Source organism: Thunnus albacares, chromosome 19, assembly GCF_914725855.1.
Source record: "Thunnus albacares chromosome 19, fThuAlb1.1, whole genome shotgun sequence".
Taxonomy (NCBI): domain Eukaryota; kingdom Metazoa; phylum Chordata; class Actinopteri; order Scombriformes; family Scombridae; genus Thunnus; species Thunnus albacares.
The window spans coordinates 16,652,814-16,680,438 of record NC_058124.1 but is presented as its reverse complement, the minus strand read 5'-3'; the positions used below and the strand labels follow the sequence as shown (position 1 = coordinate 16,680,438).

At 37.7% G+C, this 27,625-nt stretch overlaps 1 protein-coding gene across 1 annotated transcript in view; it reads right to left on the bottom strand.

The window, feature by feature from the left end:
* Window positions 1–27,625, bottom strand: part of csmd3b (CUB and Sushi multiple domains 3b) — a 385,890-nt gene that overhangs the window by 33,632 nt on the left and 324,633 nt on the right. The window contains exons 40-55 of the mRNA XM_044335847.1: window positions 25,115–25,219; window positions 24,895–25,013; window positions 24,244–24,313; window positions 23,498–23,614; window positions 23,057–23,266; window positions 21,584–21,772; window positions 20,232–20,409; window positions 16,512–16,657; window positions 11,753–11,833; window positions 11,349–11,462; window positions 11,035–11,223; window positions 10,618–10,776; window positions 7,683–7,871; window positions 6,472–6,657; window positions 5,801–5,995; window positions 3,747–3,920 (exon numbers count right to left, since the gene is read on the bottom strand). Coding sequence (XP_044191782.1) covers window positions 3,747–3,920; window positions 5,801–5,995; window positions 6,472–6,657; window positions 7,683–7,871; window positions 10,618–10,776; window positions 11,035–11,223; window positions 11,349–11,462; window positions 11,753–11,833; window positions 16,512–16,657; window positions 20,232–20,409; window positions 21,584–21,772; window positions 23,057–23,266; window positions 23,498–23,614; window positions 24,244–24,313; window positions 24,895–25,013; window positions 25,115–25,219 — 2,421 coding nt within the window. The remainder of the gene's footprint in view (window positions 1–3,746; window positions 3,921–5,800; window positions 5,996–6,471; window positions 6,658–7,682; window positions 7,872–10,617; window positions 10,777–11,034; window positions 11,224–11,348; window positions 11,463–11,752; window positions 11,834–16,511; window positions 16,658–20,231; window positions 20,410–21,583; window positions 21,773–23,056; window positions 23,267–23,497; window positions 23,615–24,243; window positions 24,314–24,894; window positions 25,014–25,114; window positions 25,220–27,625) is intronic.

Here is a 27,625-nt window from a genome sequence, read left to right as displayed (position 1 = left end):
ATGTTCCAAAAAATATGAAAAGGTAGCACATTTCAAATTTCCAATTCAAGCAGGACAAAATTCTAACATTTCACTTGCTCACAATAGAAAAACTCTGCGTTTCAGCACAGAACCTTCTGCAGAGTGTTTGAAATATACAGGTTCAACTTGGTAATATACACAAGGACAGAGTTAATACACACTTTTCTTATCCATGGTTCTGGATACAGGGACAAATCACAAGTATATAGTTAAATCTGATTTAAACCCCATTAAATACAATATGAAGCTTCACAAAACACTGTTTCTGCCCATCATTGATTCACTATTAAGGCCATACACTAGATGGCAATAAAGGGACATAGATTACAAAAAGTTCTCACTTAAAAAGCATTTTAAGCTGTAATAATCATTAAGTCCATTTGGTGCCATAGTGTTGAGTGTGTATATCCAAGATATTTCTGCAAATCTCCATCTCTTTTCTCGTTCAGGAGAGCACCCACAATTAAAAATATTCTCATGTACAAAAATATGACTGAAAAGAAGACCATGTATTTGAAAGCAACTGGCATGTATAGATGTGGTAACTGTGCCTGCTGCAATACAACAAATAGAAAATTGCTCAATCATCCCTTCATGGAGAGGAAAATTCCTATTCATGAATTTATAAACTGTAAGTTGACTCATGTTATAATGTCCCTGTGGTCTAGCATACGCTGGACAACCCAAACGACCCCTTTAGCAACAAATTTCAGAGCACAAAGCTGCAATCTGTACAAGCAATATGGATTAGGTGATTGCAAAACATTATGCTGAAGCAAATAATGGTTCACCCTCTCCATTAAAATTCTGTGGGATTGAGAAGGTCATTATACTTACTAGAGGAGGTGATGTTCTGAATAAACCGGCCCAGAGAGAATGTATGTATGTACTAACATTTCACTTTTCTCCAAACACAAGTGTATAGTTAAAACTGATTTAAACCACATTAAATACAATATGAAGCTTTACAAAACACTGTTTCGGGCCATCAGATTCACTATTAAGACCATGCACTAGATGGCAATAAAGGGACATAGATTACAAACAGTCCTCACTTAAAAAGCATTTTAAACTGCAATCATCATCAAGTCCATTTGGTGTCATAGTATTGAGTGTGTATAAACATTTCTGTCTGGGCCAGTCTCTTCAGAACATCTCCTCCTCTAGTAGGCATAATGACTTTCTCAATCCCACAGAATTTTAATGAAGAGGTTGAACCGTGATTTGCTTCAGCATAATGTTTTGCAGTTGCATAATCCATATTTCCTGTTTTGTACTCCGATATTCATTGTTTAAGGGGTTGTTTGGGTTGTCCTACGTATGCTAGACCACAGGTACATAATAACATGTAAATCACATGAGTCGACTCACAGTTTATAAATTCCTGAAAAGGAAATCCCCCCCAGTGTGGGAATGATTGAACAATTTCCTATTTGTTGTATTGTTGCAGCAGGCACGGGTACCACATCAATACATGCCAGTTGTTCTCAGCCACTTGGTCTTGGTTTCAGTCATATTTTTGTACACGACAATGTTTTTAATTGCAGGTGCTCTTCTGAATGAGGAAAGGGATGGGGATTTGCAGAAATGTCTTGGATATACAAACTCAGTGCTATGACACCAAATGGACTTAATGATGAATGCAGCTTAAAATGCTTTTTAGTTAGGACTGTTTATAATCTATGTCCCTTTATTGCCATCTAGTGTATGGTATTAATAGTGAATTTGAAGGCCAGAAACAGTGTTTTGTTTCAGACTTAACTGTTTACTTGTGAGTGGTGAAAAGTGAAATGTTAGTATTTGAAAATTTGAGATGTGCTACCTTTATATGTATTTTGATACAAAGACAATATCAACAAAAACAGTAACATTTTGCTTGGGTCTGGGAGTTTAAAACACACCTTATGGTTTTAATATCTCCTTGGCTTAAGATGCAGTTTGTTGCCTCTGTGTTGAGCATTAAAATGTTGAACATCTGCTGAAACCTTTTGCAAGTGTGTAAAAGTAGGCGACTGCAGCTTGGAACCGGTTTTATCCTTTATATGAGTCACTCACACACACAATGAAACATCAAAGTGAGAGCATAAGAAGCGTTCTACCTTCACAAAATATTTGAGGTTTTTATCACAAATTGGATTGCCTCTCATGTACAATGAAGGCTCAGATGGTCAGTTGCCTTTTACATTTTCACATCTGCGTCACTGTTCAATGTTCCTTCAAAAGCATCCAACTTCTAAATGAAGATGTCCCTGTGCTTTTAAAGAATTAGACTTAAAACAGGATTTTTGAAAACCTTTTTACTCCCTGATCAGATATATATAGAGATACTTTATTAATCCCAAAGGGAAATTAAAATAACAGCTCAGATCAGATTGATTCCCAGACAGTTGATTGATGAGGAGAGCTAATGCAAGATGATGAAAAGGCATTTTACAAAGTAGAAAGGAAATGTGTATTTTCAGTGGTCAGAGTTTGTATTGAGTATTGATTTATTCTTTACAGTAGATAAAACCTGAACCGTGTCCCTGATATCAGCAATTGCTCACAATTCAAAGGCAGCCAAGGAAGTGGAAGATATAGAGAAGAGAAAAGGTTGCCTCATATCACCTTTGTCATTTCACACTTTCTTTGAGGTGTTGATTACTGGAGTTAAAGGGCATTACTCAATTGAGTCACACACTTTACTTTCTTGAATATATTGCAGAACTTTGGAGAAGAGTTAGAGCCTAGACAGCAGTCAACTTATTCTTCTTTATAGCAAGTTATTACACAGTTTCAACATACTTTATAACCGCCATTCAATAAACAAAAGGAAAACATTAGGAGCAATAAATAAGTAAAATAAAGAAAAATACCTTCAAGTGTGTTTTTCTTTTTAAGCAGGCAGTGCAGAGAAATCATTTGAGCTTTTCCCAGCAGAGAATTTCATCTATTTATTTATTTATTTTTATCTGTTTATTGATCCATTTGAGGCAGATCTTGAGACAGATCTTCTGTTTGAGGATCAATAATACATGGGTCATTTTTAATCTTGTTTATCATATCAGTTTTCATTACTGCGATGGAAACAGCAAAAATAATTATACAGGCCTACGTGTTAAATAAGCAAAACGTGGACAGTCAAGCAAAATATGTTTTGAAGGATAATAAGAAAAGTTATTGAATGAAAATGCTGTTTATAGCACCTTTTTAGGCCTCAGTTTATTTATTTCTTGACAGAATCATGCCTCCTCACTACATCTCAAATCCCCCTCAGCCTGTGAAGTATTCTGGGAAGCGCTGTTGAGGTAGTGAGGTTTCACAGAGAAGTGACAGCACCATGTCATAACATCTGTTACCTCTGGCTTGCACACTGACAGAAGAAAGTAGCTGTTTTTTCTGGTTTATATATATATATATATATATATAAAAAAGAACATTCAAAATGAATTTAGAGACCGAACAGCAGAAGTTTCCTCGTGATAGTTTTGCTCTTGAGGTGGTCGAGGCCAGAAGGAAGCAGCTGTGCAACCAGACGAGAGGTGTAGGTCACCTGATACCTGTCCTCATTAGATTGATTTGAAAAATCACATCTATCAAACTCCCTCTCTAATGGGGGATGTTTCAGTGTGTCAGTGTATGTATGTATTAACATGCAGTATATGTCATAAACCTTGAATTTCAGTCACCAAGATTACATACACTATTTTAACATATATGTCGGAATAGTTTTAACACCCATATACCTAAACATCGTGTTTCCGTTCCACTCCAAAGCCCAGACGACAGGCACTCCCTGACAGCTGACCCCACCAGCATGAAGCCAGCATCGCAGGTAAAGATGGCTGTAGCACCAAATGATGCCTGAGTACCAATCTTCTTCCCATTGGGTGGAGATGGCAGCTCACTGCAGGAGATAACTGCAACACACAGTCAGAAACAAGCAATTTAAAAGCAGTTGTGCACCAATTTAGCACCAAGTTAATCTGAGTAGCTGGTAGAGCTCATTGGTTTCAGTGAGGAACACTACCAATGCTGGCAAGCTCTTTATTACGCAAATTTAATGTCTTTTTGGCTGGACTGCAACAGCAGCTTACTGACGGACCCGCTAGCTTTTCATACACAGTCCAGCCATATAGTAGGTTCTGACCTAGTCTTGTTTTCTTATGTTCAGAGAGGCTTGGTGAAGACGATAACTGTAAATTTCCAAATGTCACGGGATTCTTTTAAGAAAAATTGCATTCATTCAAAATGTCAAAAATCCCCAGAAGGAAAATAACAGATGGTAGTTTAAAAATGTCATGGCAAGTCTTAGAGTATGTTAGAGTTAAAGTATGAATTGGAAGATGAAAAAAAATGTTTTCCTCACACTGTAAGTCAGTCATCATTTCAACAAATTAGTAGAAATAAAGAATGAATACATCACATTTAAAGTAACATTAAATACACCTCTATACTTAGAAAACAGCAAATTTGAAATGACAAGTTTTTTCTTTGTTTGTTTGTTTTTCTTTTAACAGGCTAGGCAGTTTAATTTGTGTTTGTATATTATTTAATCTATGTTTGATCCTTACTGACTTTAGCTGTCACAAAGCTAGTTAGCCATTTACTGTCACCAGTGTTGGGAAGGTTTCTTTTAAATGTAATAGGTTACAGATTACTAGTTACCCTGTTAAAAATATAATAAGTAATGTTACTATCTTAATTGCCTCATCAAAGTAATGTAACTTATCACATTTGATTATATTTCTAACAAATGTTTGAAACTGGGCAATAAAGCTGAAAAGTCTTAAAAACATCAATTTAAACCAGGCAATGTAAACCTCATTTCCAGCACTTGAAGGGCGTTCTTGTCTAATGACATGGCCATCTGCCTTGATGTGATTGGCTGGTCGCAGGCATAGCAGACTCAGATTGCTTAGGGCAATGTGCATTGATTTGATTGGCAGAGGAGAGGTGGTGCAAATTCAAACAAGAACCGATCAAAAACAACGCTCAAAATTTGAGCGCATACTGCCAAATGAATGGAACCTGTCTAGATGTAGAGCCAGCTCCTTGTAAGCCATCCTACCCTTGATGGTGTTACACTCAAATATGCCTCAAAAACTTTGCTGACTCACGTTGTCTGGAAATATGCCAAAAGAAGGCATTCCTGCATGGTGAATAGATGCAAAGCAGCAGAATGAATGTTACATTCTACATAGAAGTTTTTTTTACCTTAACTAATATATTTGGATGTAACCCCTTTATAATCACCAACATTTTGATTAGTACCTGCAATTTAATTACATATTTTTTCTCAGTAGCGGATTACAATTACATTTACTCATTTGTAATTTAATTACATAATGCTGTACATGTACTAGTTCTCCAACACTGGCTTTTACTAAAAACAATTTAATCATATTTTTTTTCTCTTTTTAAACTGTTCACAGCCAGTGGTAATATCCCGCTGTCTAGATTTAAAATATTAACAAGGAAATAAAATAACATAATCTGGCTCTTGATTTGCCTTAAAATTGGATCACCCATACACTCCTCTTTTTTATTAAATGTATGCCAGAATAAATAAGTCCCATTATTATCTACAGCAAATGGCAAGTATTTGTAGATATCAGAGTAAACACACAAAAACGTAGCATTAGGATCTGAACACACAGATACAGTGTGTGTCTTAATTGGGCTGATGAGTCGTTTTCCAATGCCTACATGTTCAAATCTGTAATAACGGCTAGCTCATTGCTAATACGGTTTTTCACTTGCAGCGGTCATTACATCATCACTTGTCTCATTTACTCACCTTGACAGTGCGGCCTCTCGTTTCTCCAGCTCCACATGCCATTGGGCAAGCACTGGATGTGGGCGGGGCCTAACCTGTAGTAGCCTGGATCACAGGTGAACACAATGCGAGTTCTGTATTCATAGTGTGAGCCGTTAACAATCCTCCAGCGGCCGTGCTCCAGAGAAAATGACCCGATGCTGGGACACACGACCACTAAAAAGAGACAGAGCGGAGAGAAAGAGAGAACGAAGGCTTATGAAATTGACTTACATAAAAAAAAACACAATTACCATTTTATATATTATTTTAAAATAGTGTCAGATATTTAATAGCCTTCTAAGAGTCGGGCCAAGCCACTGTAAAATATCCCACTGGTGTATAATAATGACTGGCAATTTAAATAACAATGCCTTAGCCAAAATGCCTGCCACTCATAAATGTTGCTTAGAATATATCTAGTATCTTACTTTGTAGGAAATGATTATTCAACCATCACTGTTTAAATAATGTATCATTTAATATTTTGTGATTTTTGTGACTAAAGCAATGAGCCTTTCATTGCAGTCTCTTATTCACATTCATGGATGTTTTTACTGTGGCTTTACTGTTTTGATGTGTCCAAATTAATAACACAGTCGGATTTGGTATTCATATTGTTGATATTCCACTGATATCTATGTGTTACTAACCTGAACATCGTGGTATCTTATTGTGGTTGCTCCAAGTTCCATCAGGCTGACAGATGGCTGACGTCAGTTCTTTACTGGAGAGTCTGTATCCGTCGTTACAAAAATAGGAGACTCTTGTTCCGACAGAGTAGTCAGCTGTTAAAACGCCGCCGTTTATCGGAGCCTTGGGCGCCCCGCATGAGACAGCTTGGGGAGGACAGATACACACTGGTTAAGATGCAAACTGACACACACAGAAGGCCCTAATGCACAGTTATGTCTGTCAAGTATGTTACGTTATGTATGTCATAAACCAAAAAATATGCAACTGAGAGATGCTTGATTCCCAGTTCTTGCAAAAATACATCCATCTTGCTGAACATGCTGCTCCAAGGTGTTTTTAAGTAGACTGGCTTGTAGAGCACCAGACTGTGTTATTACACAGTGTTGACAATGTGCTTTACATCCTTCATTTGACTTTCTATCAATACTAGCTATGAGCTGCTATGGTTATTTGATATGTGGGATTAGACAACGGCAGGTGCAACATTAAAATTTCATCAAATCTTGGTTTAACTTACAGTAGTATATTCTTAAAAAAACAAAAAGAGAAAAGGAGAAAGAAAAGGCACTATCTGAAAATAGCAGTCATTTACTATCATTCTCATGTTTCATTTCATTTACCAAATGGATACCAATTTTATGTGACATTCACATATGTAATCCCCTGCGTATCAACAATTGTTCTGGCATTTTACTCACTTCAAAGTGGAATGTGTCTTTGATGGAGCAAAAAGATAAATTGTGCTTAGATGAGGAAGAAAAGCCTTTTCAAGGTTTTGTAGTTAAGAAGAATTTAGCTGTGCTTTCTACAGTATGTGCTTGTTATTATATCAGTGTTAGCTATATTAGCTATGAGTCATGTTAACAACCAAGTGACTGACGGTCAAATGTATAGCTCACAAAAAATATAATTATCGGCCAATCTGAGCAGAACTCAATTAAAATAGTAACTAATGTTAGTTGTAGCTAGTGTATCTAATAAAACTTCCATTTTTTCCTTCTGTAATTAACTATCATTTTTAATATTTTGGCCCAAAATGCGCATACACTTTTTGAAAGTTTCCATCATAAAAATAATATGAATGAATGGTGTATTTGATACTAATCGATATCACACATAAACAACTTTCCGGTGGAATTTAAGAACACAAACACACAGTGACACACACCTTGACACGCAGGTACAGGAGAGTCCCAGGCATGGTAGCCGAGTGAAGTGCGGCGACAGGTCGCTGTGGCGTTGCCTATAAGACGGTAACCGCGGTCGCAAGCCCATCGCACAACGCTGTTAACATGGCCGCCACTCTGAGAGGAGATAGAGCCGTGGAGGGGGGAGTCTGGAGTGGAGCAGTACAGGGCTGGAGTGGAAGAAACACATTTAAAAACAGAGATTTGAAATGATTTAACACAGGGCGGTTTACTAAAACTGGAACTAGACAGTTAAAATTAAGCAAGAAAACCTTGTTAACATGAAATATCAAGGAAGATAGTTTATTTTTACTATTATACAGTTACTATTCTATACTATAACCATACTATACTATGTTGTTACCATATTAATGTACAATATTGTTACTTAATCTAGCAGACCAGGAAGACAGACGTTAGTGCCTTCACATCAATTCACAATAACGGAGAGTGTCTGCATGAAAGTGTACAATATTATAAACATTAACAGTATATAAAAGTCTTACTAGCAAGGATTTAATGTTACTGATATTACATTCTGGTATCATGGAACGAATTTCAAAGATTATGATTACTAAAAAAAAAAACACCAATTAATGTGAGTCACTACTGTACTTATGACACAATAGGAGGCCTGAACACAATGGATTGATGGCATGTGCGCCATGGTTGTGAATAAGATTTTTACTGACTACAATTACGGCTTAGATTGTGTACTTTAAACTGTGCTATTAGAGTCATAAGAAGGAGTAGGATGTCATCACTGTAAGTACAATAGCTTCTTGTTGGGCAAAACTAAATAGTACTGAGTAGAAATATTAATGACCACATTCATAATGGTGATTAGGATCTATCCGACAGGCCGTATGAAGGCCAAATAAACTAAATAATTTGTCTCTCTTATGAGCACTTTTTTGATGGAACAATCAATGCGCAGAGTTACAGTTGATGTCAGACACAGGCGAACACACAGCCCGCAAAGTCATCAAGAGGATGGCTATATGCAATATGATGAAATATTCTGACACCAAGGAACATTAATCCTTTCCTCCAGACAATATTGGCAGCAGGGAAAACAAGAGGGAATGCTGCTGCAACCGGAAACAACCTGGCAACAAGTTTACTATCAACTGCGTTTGTCTATAGACTACTGATATACTGCGGTCTTTGTCACTATGGGAGAAGATAAAGGCCCTTATACAACGATACCAATATGTCATATTATAAGTTACCAGTAGCAGTTTCATTATGTTCCTCAGTCATTGCATATAAAGATTACTAGGCCTGGGGCCAGTAAGATGTAGATTTGGGCCAGCTGCCTGGTCTGTAACTTCCCACATTGGGCAGTTGCCCAAAATAAGGTCAATAATAAGGTCAATAAGGCCTTATTTATTGGTTCTTATATATGTCCCTCTAGTCTGCTACTGGCCCAGTATCATTTGTGTGTTGACCAAGCACCACTTAAGAGTTAGAGAGTGGCTCATTACCGTGATTTCTCTCGTGTGTCTAAACATTTAGAGTCACTGCTGGTGATGTTTTTTTTACAGTTTGTCAGTGATTTCCAGTTAAGGCTCTGACACAGTTTATTTCTAAAAGCACTAAAAGTTACCGCAAACACTAAAATGATAGCCACATTAGGGGCCGGTATCACTAAAATGTCATGTAGGTAAAGCAGCCAGCTGACAAACTCTTATCAGATACAATCCAGCTTCTTCCCCTTCTAGTATTTTTAAGAGTAAATTGCTTGACAACTGCTGATTACATTTACACAAAGAAAATTTTGGTGGTTATACTGACAAATGTTTCTTGTTAAAAGATAATATGAATGAAATAAAAATATAAAATAAAAAGTTGGTATGTCTTTATAATAATAATAATAATAATAATAATAATAATAATAATAATAATAATAATAATAATAATAATAATAATAATAATAATAATAATAATAATAACAATAATAATAATAACAGCAACAATAATAATGATAATAATAATAATAATAATAATAATAATAATAATAACATAAAGGTAAAAATTCCTCTTTTTAACTAGAAACTGGGCAGATTTTTTTTTAGGCCAGTGTATGAGTCTGCTGTCATACACTGGCCTTATTGTGCAAGTTAAAAAACATTCTTTAAGGTGAATCTTCAGCATATGTTAAACAATCCATGCAGGTGCTCACATTAATCACAGCTATTGGATAAGGTTACAGAGTGGGAGCGTCAAGGGAGGCTATTCTGTTATTATTCAGAGTATAATTCATCATACGGAACAGTGGTGATTTAAAGGTTAAAAAAGCAGTTCTTCACTAGGAAGTTACAAGTACGAAGCAAATAAGCAAAGAAAAAAAAACAGGCAGTACTGCCTCCTCCCCCTTAACTGTCAAAAAATGCCCTTGAATAACCTACTCAAGCCCCATTACCCATTTGAAGGTGCTTAATGCCCAGAAGTCTAAAGTTATACTCAGCACGCCCAGGTGCAAGACTGTCTAAATGCAAAGCTTGCTGTAAAACAGCATCTGTGCTCATCAAGCTTTCCTTGGATGAATAAAACTTAAGAACTAACCCATTATACAATTTAGTAAACTGCTTAGGAGACAGACAGAAGTGAGGTAGAAACGTATGCTGAAGATGGAGAAACAAAATGCTTAGGTGAGCTGAAGATACTGAGACTGTAAATATTTACATGGATTTTTCTCCCCACAAAACCACAAATTAAGTAACTTTCTCAACTAACTTGCATATCTGTTGTGCAAATCATAATCTATACTTTAACACAATTTAGAGGTGAAACATCTCCTCCAAGAGCTCTAGCACTCAGCAGGCCCTTCTGTCTGTCTCTATCTCCCTCTGTCCTTATATCCATGCAATATAATAATGTTAAGTAGTAGTAAAATAAAGTTGGGATACATACTTTGGTACTCACCAACATAGCGAATTTTGAAGCCTTTCTTGTTTGTGCCGTGGTCTGAGGACCAGCGAACCAGGAACTGATGACCAGCGGTTGTGAGGTTAAAGGGTGTTGGCAGGTCACCGCTCAGCATTGCCAAAGTGGGACTGTTTGCTGTAGGACCTGAGAGAGATCAAGACAAAATGCAAGAGAGGGGGGGGAGCAGGGAGAGAGATGAATAAGACGGTGAAAATAAACGGATCTGTTCTATTTATTACTTTGTATTGTTCTGCATTTTGTGACATTAACTGTATGCCAAGTTTTCCCATGGGGATAATTAAAGTGTCAGCTTAACATATTTACACCTTTGAGAAAACAAACACTTCTTAACTCAAGTCTTAATGTGTGACAGTGTGTATGTGTTTGGGTGTGTTTTTTTACCGTCAAAAATCTCCAACACGTCAAACTCTCTCTCAGTGTGGAAACTTTCAAAGGTAATGGTGACGTTGTATCCTTTTTCTACTGTAACGCTCCATGAACACATTTGAAGATTAGGGTAGCTTTCTGGCCAGCCGGGGCTCAGGATCACACCGGAAGAGTCATATCGCACATCGTGTGCAGGGCATTGGACTATGGGCAGAAAATCAAGGGTTATGTTCAATGTGACACACTGTTTTTGTTATTTTCAATGTTCTAAACATGAAGTATCTGAAGTATTAATTTAAAACACTACTATTGCATTGACATACACACACCTTGGCATGTTGGAGGCGGTGCATCCATCTGTAGTCGTTCTCCGAGGCGACAGGTTAGAATCTCACTGCCGACCAATGAAAATCCAGGATGGCATCGGTACCGTATGATGTCGCCTAGAAGCCCAAAGTCAGGGTATGAGGAGGGTGTTTAGAAAGAACGGTCAAGGCAGTGAGAAGGAAACAACACTGCTGGTCTCATATAATTTACAGTCAGTGGTGGAATATAAGTAAGCACATTTACTTAAATAAGGTACTTGTATATACCCTAAAAGTATGATGTCTTCTGTGGAGTTTATGGAGAAGACGATCACTGTTATCTTGTTGGCAACTGAAAAGTTACGCTCGTTTGCAGTCTCCATCAGAGTGACATGACAAGAGGCATGGCACACAGACAGACAACTTACCTATCTCCAACTCTCCATCTTCCATCAGTATGTCAGCGTTGGGCACTTCTGGAGGAGGCTGGCAAACCCTTAATTGGTAAGCTAGGAGAAAAGACACAGCAGAGGAGAGGAGAGAGGCCAAGAAGAGAGACAATATATGAGAAAATGTCAGAAGAAAAGTGGTCGTTAAACCTAACCTGGGCTGGTCTAGACAGGGTGAAAATTTAGGAATGTTCAGCGCTTTGAAAACTGGCACAAGTTACCTACTTTTGAGAAATTGTTAATGTTACTTGCTGGTGTACCTGCACTAATGGATAAGCTTCCAGTTGTCTGTGCCTAAATGACCGCACCGGGAGATGCAGTGAGAAAATGCAACTTGTTTTCTGTTTATCTTAGTGTTTTTATTTAATCTTAGTTGTTTCAGTTTAACTTCACTTTTTAAGTTCAGGTAGTTGGGTCAGGAATGCATGGAATCAAAAGCAGACCAGGTACACAGATACAGCACTGCCTTGAATCATAAAAAAGGAATAGGCTTCACAGCTACTGGGCTGAAGGCTGTAATCAATATTACTGCATGACCATAGATCACTCACTAACAGAGAGAGAGAGAGAGAGAGAGAGAGAGAGAGAGAGAGAGAGAGAGAGAGAGAGAGAGAGAGAGAGAGAGAGAGAGAAAATACAGACAGACAGAGTGAGGATAGAGAGAGAGAGAGAGAGAAAGAGAGGAGGCTGAGGGCTATAAGTCAGGATGAAATTGACTATGAAAATGAGACCTGCCAATAGTATCTGCTGCTCTCATGCATATCAAAGCTTGTGGTCCGTGTGTGTGTGTGTGTGTGTGTGTGTGTGTGTGTGTGCGTGCGTGTGTGCCAGTATGTTTGTGAGTGTCTGTGTGCATGTTTGTAGGTATGCAGCTAAAGTATCTAAGCTTCTGTGTGCATAAAGAGGAGAGGACCACTGTGAGCAGTCATTGATCTCACTAATCTCCAAGACAATTTTTATAGCTATTTCTACATTCATGTCACATCGGCTTTCTCAATCTCACGTCCAGGACAACATTATCCACCGTTGTATGGTCCTCATCTCTGTATGGAAGCGAAGGCATTCAGAACCCTTGACCCACAGATAAATAAATAGAGAGACAATGACTCGGATAAACATCCCCGAACAGTGGATTGGTGCTTCTTTTGGGGTTTATTTGGCATTTCAAACCAAAACTGCACTTTAGCAGCTGTCTCAGATGCAAACTCTGACATTCTGAATTTCAATCACGTCACTAAAGGACACTAACGAAGAAATGTAGAAACTTCGTCCCTTACTGTGACAAATTCATGCTGGGGAAAAGGCTGCCCTTATTCTTCCTGTAATTATCAACTAAGATTTAAAGTCTTCTCCAAATTATCAAAAGGGTGTCCTGCTCACTAACATTACCTACCTCTCACTTTTGTCTTTTTTTGTTTTCTTGTTATATTGTCTAATAAAAGTGAAGTGACAAAACCATGCCAACTACCATACATGTCATCCCCCTTTCCTCTTATCCATCTTTCCTGTCACTATCTGTTGTACACCCCCCTTGAAAATAGACGTGAATCCATCAGATGGTACTGTTCCTGTGTGAGTGTGACAGCTGACAGTTAAAACCTGCCAAAGGAAATTCATTAACAACATGTCATCTGTCTGAAAAAAAAAAACAGGAAAGCCTGCTCGAAAAACAACTTGACATGTTTTCACTGAAGAGCACTGAACAGGAGCTTTTGAAAAGAAGCAAATATGAGCTGCATAAAGAAGGGGGCGGGAGATATACAAGTATATGTACTGCACGGATGCGTGGGTGTGGGTGATGACAAACTGCGTCGTGAAGGGTAAACAGAGTAAAGAAAGTTAGACTCATTAGAAACCATTCTATGAAATTAAAACTTAATCCAAAAAGGCAACTATTACAGGACCTAAACTGACCAGAATGAGGAATAACAGCAGTAGCATTATTTTTTATGGCTGGTGAAAACCTAATATTACCAAAATAAAAAGTTTAATTAAAAAAACAAGACTAGGTCAAAACCTAGTATGTGGCTGGACCGTGTACGGTCAATGTGTGAAATTGTGGCCAATTTGTTACAGGGATAGTCAGTGGTAGTGTCTATAATGTGAATTCTTGGATATTAAATATTCATCTGCAATTTTCTGTAGTATCCCAGCAATATTTGCTGGTAAAGTGTACTGAAGTAGCATTATCACATGACATGATTGAGTCAAAAAAGGTTATAAATGTTGCAAGAACAATACTTTCCACTCATATCTTGGGATGTTTGACTTGAAAGAGAACTTATTTTAATTCTAATAATAACTATTCTAATTATCTGTTAACTCCCCCTACTCTTTCATCTGCTTCACTCTGCAGATATATCTCGTTTTTCACTCTGCATTGAGTGTTTTGTCGGTGCTTGTTACTCCCTTATGTCCCTATCCATCTTTTTTCTGCCTCTTTCCTGGTCGATGATCATGGAGGCTGCAGTGGAAATTGTATATTAAAGTTTTGACAGCATTTTGGGTGCAAATTCAGGAGGCTTATCTCTGCCTGGTTACTGCAGTTACAGTCAAATCAAGCGCACCTGCAGAGCAGCTGGCCCACACTAAACTGAACAGCCTACATGAGTCTCATGTTTTACCTGCAAGATTCGATTTTTAATGCTGTTGTTCATCGTTTGAGATGTGAAAACATCAGAGAAATAAAAAGCTTGCGTCCTGTTATTAGTTCAATTATAAAATCCGAACGCACTACAGAGCGTCTCTCCTGCTGGCTGTTGACAGCGCTGTCAGCTGGAGAGTCAATCACACTGACAGTAGAAGAGGAGACAGTAGAGACGTTGTTATGTGTCTGTTTAAACAGGAGTTTAGCTAACTTCACTACATTTAACACCTGAGCTGAGGAAATCTGCGTCGTGCTGCTGTCCTCCACTTCCATCATCTCACGCTGATTAATTATGAAAGAGCCAATGGCCAATGGGGAAACTCCAACACTTGGCCGGCTGACCAATGATACAACCTCATCACTCACTCAGTCACTCACTCTTGGACAACCATGGTTATAGGGCTGGTCTGTGGTCAGTCCAGCCAAAAAGGTTACTTTTGGTCTTGATGATGCATTTTGAGGACAAATGGTGCTTATAAAGTATTTTTCTCATCCTATGGCAAAAATGAAAACATTTAAATGACCAAAATGAGAGTAACAGTAGGAGCATTAGACTGACTACATACAAATGAACACTAATCATACTGTATGTTAAAGATTGTAATCTAGTGAAACTAAATTCAAGTTTTACACAAATGAATGAACAATAATAGTAAAAGTAACATGCTACTCTGGTCCAAAAATGATACTGCAAGGATTTCTTACATGTATGGAAGATTCTTCAGTATAAATAGGTTCCTACAGTTTTAGGACAATATTATAATTCTAGCTTTATACAACATTTTATTTGGCAAATATAACCCTTTAAAACCATTATACAAAAAGTGGGTTCATGTGGTCAGCACATAAATGATCATGTGATCATGAGTGTCAGCCAAAGTAGAGCTAAATCCTCTCATATGACAGCAGATGGATGCAGACAAAAATGACAGAGACCGAAGTGTCTGAAGATTGATGTTTGCGGGCAGTCAGGTGAAAAAAAGAGAAACAGAGACGATTGGGGAGGTTTTCATCTTAAATAGTGATAGAAAACAAAAGGGAAATCTAAGTGCACTGAAGGACCACAGCAAAAGATTGAAATGAAATGAAAAGCTGAAGGGCACAGACAGTTTTAGTATTGAGAAAGAGCAGCTCAGGACCAGCAAAAATACAATCTCCACAACTCTGTGGAGGGGAGATGACTCTGTGTGTGTGTGCGTGTGTGTGTATGTGTGTCAGACAGCGACAAAAACCCTTCTATATTCAGGCTGAGAGTCTTACTAATGAATTTTTTAATTGTTTTTGTTGCATACTGCAGGTTTACCCTTTCCGTTAAAATAACAAATTAGTTGCATGACCAAAGCACTAATTAAAACATTTTTTTCCTTTTTTTTTTTTGGAGGGGGGGGGCTGGTTACATCTTTTTCCTTTTGGATCAATAAACTGATATAAAGGACAATAAACAAACTAGTCTACTGATTCTATACAGTATACTGAGCAAGTAGAATCTGAAAAAATGGACTTGTTCAAGTACTGCATTGGTAAAACCCAAACCCGGCTGCTATCATTTAGAGTAGCGGGCTATTGGCTTATATTATAATAGCATTCAAAATGCCTCAGTACACTCAAAGACAAAATTCCATTGATTTAAGTTGTAAAATGTTGACAAAAGAGAATCTTTTAACAGTGCTGCAAATACCAATGGTATTCATAATACGAAAACTATCAATATCACTGCAGAGAGTCACATATTATTAGTTTGACAAGGATGTAGATGTGACAGGAAGCCAGCTTCAGTCAGATCATAAAACGTTCCAGTGGAAGAATAAACTTTATGAGGTAGAATGAGTCAGAATGATACAAAGGAAGAAGGTCTGAATGGAACATAATGAGGATGGAGTTGAAGAGAATCTAACACACCAAACACCAAACAGATCGATGCCATCACTGCAGTTACAACTAATGATAGCATTATAGTTTTAGCAACAAAACTCAGGAAAACAAGACCAACTGCAGACAACAGTTCGTGAGAGTTTATCAAACGATGTGTTCCACTAATACCACAGACTGATTATCGCCACTAGCTCTGTGATAATATTGTTACTGTCATACCATGATAGCTTAAGACAAAGAATCCGGCTCCAGAGAAGTCAGAGTGGAATTTGATGAGGATGATGTTGGAGGTCGAGTAGACAGACTCCAGAGCTGTGTTCCCACTAAACTGGCCGATCTGAGGAGATGATTGGTCCGGACCATCCCTATGGAGAAACAGAGAGAAACACAAGCACACAGAAAACTAGTGTTACAAAGGGACACTCAAGATCCAAAAATGAATGGACTTGATCTTTCTTTATAGAACAATAGGAGAGAAAAGTCAACCTAAAATGTAATTTGAATAAGTTATTGCTATCATCTCTGACAGTTAAATGGCTATTTGTGACCAGGAAATGGTTTCTCCAAGGCAAGAAACTAAGATAGAAGAGACTTGACGACATTTATGAGACAAAACCTGGAGCTGCTCCATTGACTGCGAATGGAGATGGACACTGTGTGACAAAGTGCCAGCTCCCGGAGTAATTGCGCATGGAGATGGGGCCATCTTCCTTTTCAAAACAATCCACACTACAATGTCAAAAAGCTCATTTAGATATAAAACCTTGCCAAACTCACAAAAGAGCAGTTCTTTTTTTTGTCTCTTGTTAACATCCCAGTTCCAAAGAACTTGTTTTGGGATGTTCAAGTTCATAAATATTGATTCAACTGTCTTCAGATCATAAGAATAACAAATGTAAATCCTGTTCTAGACTTGGCTTTAGTTTTGCCACTAATATCGGCCTGGCATTCATGAAAAGTTACACAATTACCACAGCGGGCAGACAAGAAGTCATCTGTCAACTGCCAGGTCAGGCTCTCTGTGTAATGTCATGAGCATATTTCACCTTTAATGACAGCCCCGCCAGCTGTCAGACGGGAGCTAACCAATAGCGGTCTCATTATCAGTGATTAAAAAGTATCATCATGAAGTTAAATGAAATGATTATTTCCTGCTGTTAAGTGTTTTTGGATGAGGCCAATTATACCTGTCAGGTTACGTAAGGAATCATCCCCTCCTCTTACTCACATTAGGTGGTTCAGAGTAATCAGAGTAGCCTTATTCGTTGCTGCTTATTATTGCTGATGCTCACACTCACTAACAGCTTTGAGTAGTTTACTGCAACATATGCAGTACAGAAAAGGTTTTACAGTGTGACTTGGTGCAATACAAGGTAACATCTGTGACATGTATGATAATTCGTATGATGAAATCTTGTAGTAAGCCTCCCAGTATGAGACCAATTAGCGGACAAAATGACTGTCAGGTTGGCTGGCTGTGGGCTGAGGAGACCGCTGTGAAAATCACACCTTTACCATTGACACTGTGCTCTCTACAGGGAGTCAGCTATGCGGCTGTGTCACCGAGATTGTGAGTTTTTAGTGTGTTTATGTGCGCATGCTGTCTTCGCTTTGTGTGAGTTCAGCAGTTTGTCCACTTTTCCTGACTGCAGGGTGAGGAACATGCCGTGCGCCCAAATTCACGAAAATCACAGAATCAGCTGTGGGTGGACAGCACATGGCTCAACTAGTGTTGTGGTGCAGGGCGAGAGACGGACAGACTGGATGTTGCAGAGCTACAGTACATCTACAGTATAAGCTTAAAACGGTGTAAAAACAAGCCCCACTGTGATGGATGGAAGAAAAAAGTTGTTGCACTTGATGGTTAGTATTTGCAGTCATGAAAAAGTTTTGATGTGCAGCTAGAAAGTGGCAGCTATTCAATGTAAAGTGTGAGATAAAGTAAAGAATACATAGATAGAATAGAATCAAATTAAATAAAGTAAATAGAATAGAGCTGTATCAATTAGTCGATTAGTTGCCAACTATTAAATTAATCAACAACTATTTTGATTATCCATTGCTCGTTTGGAGTCATTTTTTAAGAAGAAAATGTCCAAATTCTTTCATATCTGAATATTTTCTGGTTTCTTTAGTCCTCTGTGACAGTAAATGGAATATTTTGGGATGTGAACTGTTGACTGGGACAAAACATAACATTTGAGGACACCATCTTGAGCTTTAGAAAGCAATGATCAACATATTTCATCATTTTTTGACATTATATAGAACAAACAACCAATCGGTTAATCGAGAAAATAATTGACAGATTAATCGATAACGAAAATAATCGTTAGTTGCAGCCCTAAAATAGAATAGAAGTCAGCTTTGAAATACTGATATTTAGTACAAGACTATTTTGTATTTATGTGCATCTCAGCTCTTAAGTCTCATGTCTAAATTGCAGGCTTTCAGGCTGTGATTGCACATTTTGGTTAGTTGAGCCACTATGATTGATAGTAAGTAAGGATTACAATTGTGCTGAACCATGCAAAACTGGCATAATAACTTTTCAATAGCATGTTGACAATAATAGCTAAACATTCAGATTGTATTTGGCAATGTTACTTAATTGGGCCCTGAAAGATGATGTGGTACAGTGAGCAGGGACCAGCGTCTTTGCACCTAAATTAGAATCTTCTAAAGTGAAGTCTTCCCAAAGGTGAGGTAAACTTAAATTGAGAGTCTGTAGATGTTATAGTAACTGACTTCAGGTCACTCAATAGGATCATTTACTCAAGCAGAAAGTAAGGGAACTATTTTAAAGATACAATGTTCAGTTTCTTGGAGTGCTTGTTTTTCTCTAGAGGCAGGAAACTATTGATGTAATTCTTTGATAAAGTCTCTATAGGACACTTGTGGGTCATCGAGGTACTTGTCTGGAAAAATGTACATCATGTTGCCAGAGATTCTCAATAGATAGCAACGTTTTTAGCTATTTTTAATTTCAGAGTTTGCCGACAGCTGTGGAAACAGCCAAACCTGGAAATCTGGAAGACTGACACTCATGAAAAGCTAACAAAAGTAGCAAACAGACATTTGGTCCTTCTGTGTTGGTCTAAAAATACAAAATTTCATGCAGGAAACCATTTCTTACCCTGCTGTTGTGTTTTCCCTGCTTAACCCTGCCTCTCCATTTCTGTATGCCAGACGACATTTCTACACTGCTGTCTATTTATAGGAAACTCGCTTCAGCTAAGGGGCAGCAACATGGCAACCATAGAAATAAAGTCTATTTATGGTTCTGTTGCCACCTTGTACCTGCAGATAACTATGTAACATGGTATCTGAGCACCTTTTAAACATCTAGAGTACATCCACAAAATGTCTTCCGCTGCGGCTTTCCTCAAGAAGAATAATGAGAAGTGAGAAGTCAAGGCACAAAGATATAATGGGAGAGAAAGATGTATTGTATACAATATAAGACCAACTGAGACTTGAGGATAGTGTTAGTAACAGGGGGAAGGAGAAAAAGACTTATGGGTAAAGGAAGACGGGCAAAACATGACAAAAACGAAATCATGTCAGAGTAACTTTATATTCAAGGAGAGATGTCTGTAGTCATAGTAACCCTTGCAGGAATTTAGCCAATTAGTGACCAGCTCTGAAAAGATGTTAAAAGAACATGACATCCTGTGTGAGTGTTTATCAGAAGTTCTCTGAAAATGTGGTAAAAAAAAAAACTACTGAATCACATAAAAAAGTTAGTAAAATAAACCTTCTGAAAGCAGCAAGAAGATGAGAAAGGACTATAGTAGGAAAAAATAGCCTTTTACAGTTTTTATTTTTTCATTTCTTCTTGGTAAAGCGTCTTGTATTATTATTAACATCAAGTAGTACTTGAATGAGGATGAACTGAGTCAGTAAAGAAATAAATATACACAACCAAGTAACACCTACCAGACAGTAATGTAGTCATATATGGGCTCAGTGCTTAGTACGGTAAAGTTGATGTAAATCCCGTGTCCAGGAGGAACTCTCACACTCCACACACAGTCCTGGAAGTTGGGGTATTCCTCAGGGTGACCAGGGGAGTAAATGGTTCCATTTAATGATGTGATGTTACCACCGCAGAGAGCTGTGAGATAGAATATTAGCAGAATTGCCCTTAATAAATGACCAGGAAATTAGTATTACCATTCTGAAGCTTGATTAATTGTCTGGGTGACTGAGAGAGAACATATCGCTATCCGTCATATAATGACCACTGGATAACACCTTAATACCTTTAATAAATTGTCATTATAGTTTTATTTCAGTTCTGCAGCTCAGGTTTTCCTCTAGAGTGTAGATGTTGCTCTTCAGTAATGTGTTACCACTGCTGAGAGCTATAAGACTGAATATTTATAACATTTCTCATTTAAGGACATAAGTGTTAGTGCTTTTAAGTCTAACCTCAATATAAATTATGAATAATAATTGGATTAATGTCCAGTCGCTTGTCATGAAGTTAAAATATTATAATTTCGTGATGTAATTTCACTTCCACAATTAGCTGGAAATGTATAATAACAACATGCCTGCCACCCTTCTAATTTTCTTTAGATTTATTCTATCCCTCTTTCTGTGGTAATGTAGTTTCTCCAATTCATTCGATATACTAGGGAACATTCTTCTTTTTTTTTTTATAGTGTTGAGTCACAGGTTGCATATGCTGGTAATTGCATTGCACATTCTTCACTTTGCTCTCAAAGCAACATTCAATATCAACTGGTTATAATAGAAATATCACTGTTGGGAGTTAGGAATAAAAATACATGAAATAGCTCCAGCTAGGAGTCAAATAAACTCTGAGTAATATAACTGTTTAATAATGGACTCATACTTCGACCGAGTCAGGAGAAATATGAAACATCATTACCAATACTCACAACAGTGATAAAATCAGTGCTGAAATGCTAGTACAAAGTATTTACACGTGAGGCTGTTTTTAGGAGGGATAGGGGAATACATATTCTTTCAAAAACTCCTCTTTTGGCAGTTTGCCAGTATACATGCATATTTCTAATTTTCTTGGGATTTGGTACATGATGGTCCCATGTGTTGCAAATCCCATATAAACATAAATTATATCTCTCTAAGGAAGCGAGATATTCAATATTAACAGTTTATATTCCCTTCGCAAAACAGCTCAATTTCATTTCTAGCTGTAAACATATGAAACCCTCTCTCTTCGAAGAAAAGCACTAAAGCATGCATTTAAACAGACATTGTAATTCTGTCAAAATAACAGGTACAGGGATCTGAATTACCTTCACATCGTGGGAGTGGATGGTTCCAATTCCTGCTGATTCCATGTAAACATGTCAGTGAAGCCTCCCCAATCAGAGAATATCCAGGCAGACATTCAAACGACACTGTCATCCCAACACTGAAATCAGTGCCAATCACTATGCCGTTTCGAAATGGCCGAGGGTCTGGACAACTCTGGAGCTGGTAGGCTGGAAAGATAATGACCCACCCTGAATTAGTCAAGGGAAATGACCACGAGCAGCAGTACTGCTGTTGTGCACTTTTTGAGAAAAACTAAATACATCCACTGAATAACCAATAATCATGAAATCTAGATAGTCCAGTCATAGGAAGAAGACATCAAAATGAAAAACAGCCATCAGTCTGTAAGTTGATGAAACAACAGTCAAACTGAGCAGTGACCAACAAATACAACAATGTTAGTCAAGGTGCAACAGCCATTAAAGCCATAAAAAGTTTTACTGGCCAATACTTAAAAAACACATTTATGACCAATCTTCTGTTAAAATCCTGAAAATGGACCACATTCTATCCTCAATTGAGTACTTTAAACGATCTTGCTCTTCCTACTTAAAAGTCGTCAGTACTAATTTTCACAGTGAGTTCAAAAGTGTAACTCATAATTCCTCGAGGCTAGTCTAAGAAAAAAAAACATACTCACTCCGCTCTGCAACTGAAATTTCAAAATTCTCATAGAAACACACTGAAATATGAATGCTAGAGAAAGTATCTGATAAAGAAATAACAGATTTTTCACAAATATATGGGCTGTAGACTTATGGGTATAAATTAACGTTGCTATATCTTTGACAAGGACATTATGTACCAAGAAAGTTCTTACTTGTTCAATAGATATTGACAACATTTTCTTAAACTAAATATGATATTCTGCCATGCCAAACTAGTACTTTCTGCACGAGTGAAGGAAGACAAACAGTGGTAGGAAAAATTGTGAAGAAATAATAAAACTGCTAATAGTCATATTTTTCCTCTTTGACAGAGTCCTTGTCAAGAGATAAAAGCTATTATTCATCAGCCACTGTAATTTGCACATTAATGGAATTAGCCTTAACAAATTTAGGTTATCTACAAGATTTGTCATAATAAATATATGCTCAAAACCTTTTTAGAGCCAGATAGAATAAATATGAAACTCATCTTATTTCATCACTGAAATTAATCCAAAAATGAGAATGTGTATGCACCTTGTTATTTCTTAAGAAGTCAAGACATATTTTTTTTATTGTTGGCTGAAAAAGTACATCATTTTGTTGTTAGTTGCCTCTGAGAGATGAAGTCACAGTCAGTCGTCTAAATCTAATGAAACACGTTTCCAGGTTGGCAACAGCTGCTGTTTCAGCTAAGCAAGCAACACAGTCAGATGTCTGTTTTTGTTCTCTTTGCTTAGCAAATGATCGGTGTACAAGTGAACAAGATGTTGGAGTGAAACTTGTAGTTAAGACAACATTTACCTTGATACGTGATGTGAAACCCTGGTTTGTTTTGTGAATAGTCACTGTGGAAGAAAAAGCTGGTCTGGTGGGTGGTGCTGAACAGAGGTTTTGGGATGACCGGACCGCTGAATCGGTCAATGACCGAGCCGGTCTCCAGTGTTCCACTACGGATCTCTAAGTAATCATGGATGGCTTCAGTGGAGAAGTTCACAAACTGGAGATGGATACCTGAGAAAGAAAAACAGTTTATGATATTTACAGCAATCAGCAAAGGTTAACAGACAGAGAAGCTGTCGATAAATGCTGATGCATGTGAACTTCATCTGCAGCCACCTACACTGATTGAGTATGCGGGTGAGTGAGCAATTAAATAAATCAATAAACAGATACTGTAGATACATGAAAGGGAGACATAAACAGAAAGAACCGCATAAGTCAAAAGTTGACAGTGTTTCATACCGAATCCGACAGGTAAGTTGACTGTCCATGTGCAATCTAATCCACTGGGGTAGTTGCCGGGGTAACCAGGACTTAAAATCACTCCACTTACATCTGTCATGGACCCACCACACTGGGCTGGAGGACACACACACACACACACACACACACACACACACACACACACACACACACACACACACACAGAAAGAAAAAAGAGGAAACAGTGGTTTAGTGTTGAAAGCATGAAAGCAGCACATCAAAAGCAGGAGGATGACCTCACGGAGTACAGCAGACATGCTTCTCTTTTTTTAAAGACACTGCTATTGACCGCACACTTGAGTATCTTCAACTCGACATTTTGCATCATTTTGAATAAAGCATTAACATTCTGAGGCTTTAATGAATTCCCTTATTGAATAAATTACCATTGTACAAGTAGATGTGTGTCCAGGGCTTGCTTCCTCTAGTTTGCTTCGATGCATGCTGATGCTTTGGCACACTGTGTGTGTTTATGGCAGACTGTGACTTAGCTTTGCATCAGTTTAAGAGCTTAATCATATTCTGCACAGAATGCTAAATAATCAGCTCATCAGAGAACAGTAAATTGATCAAACAGTTTATTTTCCAGAGAGTTGGAGAAGGCAAGAGAGACTTCATGCATCATTTCTGCAGCACGGAGGTTTTGCATGTACAGTATCTTAGTATATCCATGCCACATTGCATGCATGTATGTGTCCGTATATGAACAGTTGTAAAACACCTACCAAGACATAGTGGTACAGGGTAGTTCCATCTCCTAACAGGTCCGGGCATACAAGTGATGTGGGCATTTCCCTAGAAATATAAAAGCAACCACAATTATCACATGAGAGTTGGGAAAATCACCCCAGTTGAGCTTTAAATAATTGGGTTTAAAAGTAATAGTTCATGCTTTGCAGTGACTGGAACTGGAACCATTTGTATAAAAGCTGCGGATCTGCAGTAATGTAATGCTGTATATTAGTCGTGAGGAAAGTCAAACCTCCATTAGTGCTGTATACTGCACAGAAATTGGGCAGACCACACTAGAGACATACATTATTCAGGAGTTGTGCAAACCATACCAGAGTTGTATGTTTAGCAAGAGCTGGGGAAACCACCTGAGATTGGGGTTTCCTTCTGATTTACAGTTTAAATTGTACTTGGTTTGTGCAGCCAAGGGATAAAAAGAGTAAATGGCACCACATCAGAGAAGCTGAGCAGCCTTTAATGATTACACATACAGTACATTCCTGGCAGTCACTTTGCATTAAATAACTGAGAGTTGTAGTGCATGTGTGTGTTCTGTGTATCTGAAATGGCTGCTCTCCAATATGTATCTGTGCTTCTTGAGCTATAAATCTGTACATAATGATATCCTGTGGGTTGTATTTTACCTGAAGAGAGTATCCTTGTTCACATGAAAACTGTACAACGTCTCCCACCATAAATCTGTCTCCTTGTCTTATTCCATAGTTTGGAGTCTGAGGCTCTGGACATGACTCTAGACCGATAGCTTAAAAGGAATGTTAAATAAACATGATTATAAACGTTTCAGTCAATATTATGTGTATATAGCATATGCCAAGGACAAAACCATAAAGACAAGCATCCTACCTGTATATTCCAGGTGAAAACCAGCAGCTGAGACACTAATATCAGAGCTGAAGCTGAGATAGAGGTTGTTAGATGTACTATTCAGGAGAGGGGGGATGGTGGTGCCTGAAAGCAGGGAGAGAGAGAGAGACAGAGAGAGAGAGAGAGAGAGAGAGAGAGAGAGAGAGAGAGAGAGAGAGAGAGAGAGAGAGAGAGAGAGAGAGAGAGAGAGAGAGAGAGAGAGAGAGAGAGGGAGAGAGAGAGGAAGAGAGCAACAGAGGACCATGATCACATTTTTTCTTCAATTTTCAGCTGAGGCTTAAAAGCAACTGATCCTAGTTATCTGACAGCAAAAGAAACAACAAAGGCTTCCCAAACCTACATTTTCACATTTTTTTTTGTTTGTGAAATGTTCTTGAAGGAGGTAGAAGGGATTTACTTTTATTTCAGACATCTATTTTATTTGAAACCTCTTTTCAAATGTTGGCTTGACCTACTTAGTGTAGCAATGCAGAATACAAAGTGAAAACTGTAATGCACAACTGAAGCAAAGCTGGCACAGTTCAACAGTGTATCTCTGTCAGGGGTTTTCACAATAAAAAAAACATAATGGATGATGCACTCTAATGTAAAGGAATATTAACCTCCTCTAATCTCCTTATCAGTGGAAATGTCATTGGCTTGGCTTGCTCCTTCTCCTGATGTTAGCCACTTGAGGAGTTTTATATTTTCCTCAAGGCCAGTTAACTGTGAGGACAGCCTGTTTTTTTTTTTGTTCAGTGTGAGATGTGTCAGCAAAACTTGCAAAGTTGCTTAGACATTCTTGTGAAACAACAGTGAAATAGGCTAATGGATGTTATTGGTTGCCTGGTTTGAGGGGAATTAATTAGCAGATTTTTGAACAGTCTGCCGCCCCCCTGCTGGTCCTGTTCACATTCCAGAGGAAAATCTCATTCATTATCATGACGGAAAATAAAAAATGATTTTTCTGTAGTAATAAATGATGAATGATTATGAATAATTAACTGTATGGATTTAACCATAATAGTTATTTTGGGATATATGACAGTATTAATGAACTGTTGTAATTAACCCTAGTAAAAAAGTTTCATCATTGCCCTGCATGTATTTACTCAATGATATTTTACAGTGTAAAGAAGTGGAATCGGTTTCTTGGTCATTTCATTGCCTGCTGTATAATATAACCTTTTATCCTGATTCTTATGAAGATGCCAAGCCCTTCCATTGATTATTTAACACAACCTGCAGATAACCAGATGACTTTGCTTCCTTGAAAGCAGCATTAGAAACCACAGAAGATGCTGACTCCCTCCTTGGACTGCTCCTTGAATTACACGAGTGAATGAATCCAAAGTAGTAGTCAGTGCTGACGTCCAGACAGGTCACACTAAGGTCACAAAAATGCCTTTTTTGGTACTCTGTGGAGTTCACTTTTTATGAAATTTCTTTCTGCAGGAAAAAATTAGAGGAAAAATGTAGTGTGGAGTTTTCATTCTCCATGTATGTGGGAACTATGGAAGGAAAACATAAATACATATATCAACAATGTTTAAGTTGATATCATTAGATATGTGTTTTCATGGACCAAAATTTCAGTTTTGGGATTTTCTGGATGAGAGGCTTTAAGAATTACATCATGGAAAAATGGACAGAGCTGCTGCTGCTGTGGGAATTGAAAGGTTCTTGCTGTCACACAAGACATATCACTGACACAGCTGATATAGATAAGGGCTAAGCTACAAAACCGCAAAACTATCATGGAAAGTAGTAAAACAGAGCAGTAAACTTTGTATTTTATGCTATTGAACTTGATCATAGAGATACATCACTGGCAATTACAGTTTATACTTGTTGTAGTTATGTTGTTGTTTTTATTCAGTTGTAAATATTAAGCATATGATCTAAAAGATAAAAACAACATTGTTCAGTAAAATTTGGGAGCATTTAAAAATGTCAATTCATGATGCACCCTGGTAGCCTCCTGAAAATGCCAAAGATTTGATGGTCCAGATGAAATGGCATTTCGAGAGTATCTAACATCTGTATCACCTGATCAATAGACAGGCGAGACATAATGTTAGGACGAATTTGATTATAATGTTGAAAAGTGGGTGTGTCATAGTGAATCTTAGCTCTGTACCACTAAAAGTTGAAGATTGATTGATGGGTGGATGTCATGATGTTATTGATTGAAATGAGTTGGTTCAAGCCAATGTGAGCAGACGACATATCTTGTTTTACAGGAAGACAACATGATTGGATTTTGATATGAGAATACAAAGAAATTGATTTTTTTTGTATTTGTTGGCATATATTGTTAAATAGGTGCACAATATGACTAGGGATGTGTTCTAAAAGGGTTAAAAAGGCATTTTTGATTTCATCTCAACTTTAAATGTGAGAATTTGATGCTTTTCTTGGTGTTACATCATAGTAAATTGAATATGTTCAGCTTTTGGACTGTTTATTGGGCAAAATAATAAATGTTATTTAATGACACCACCATGCGCT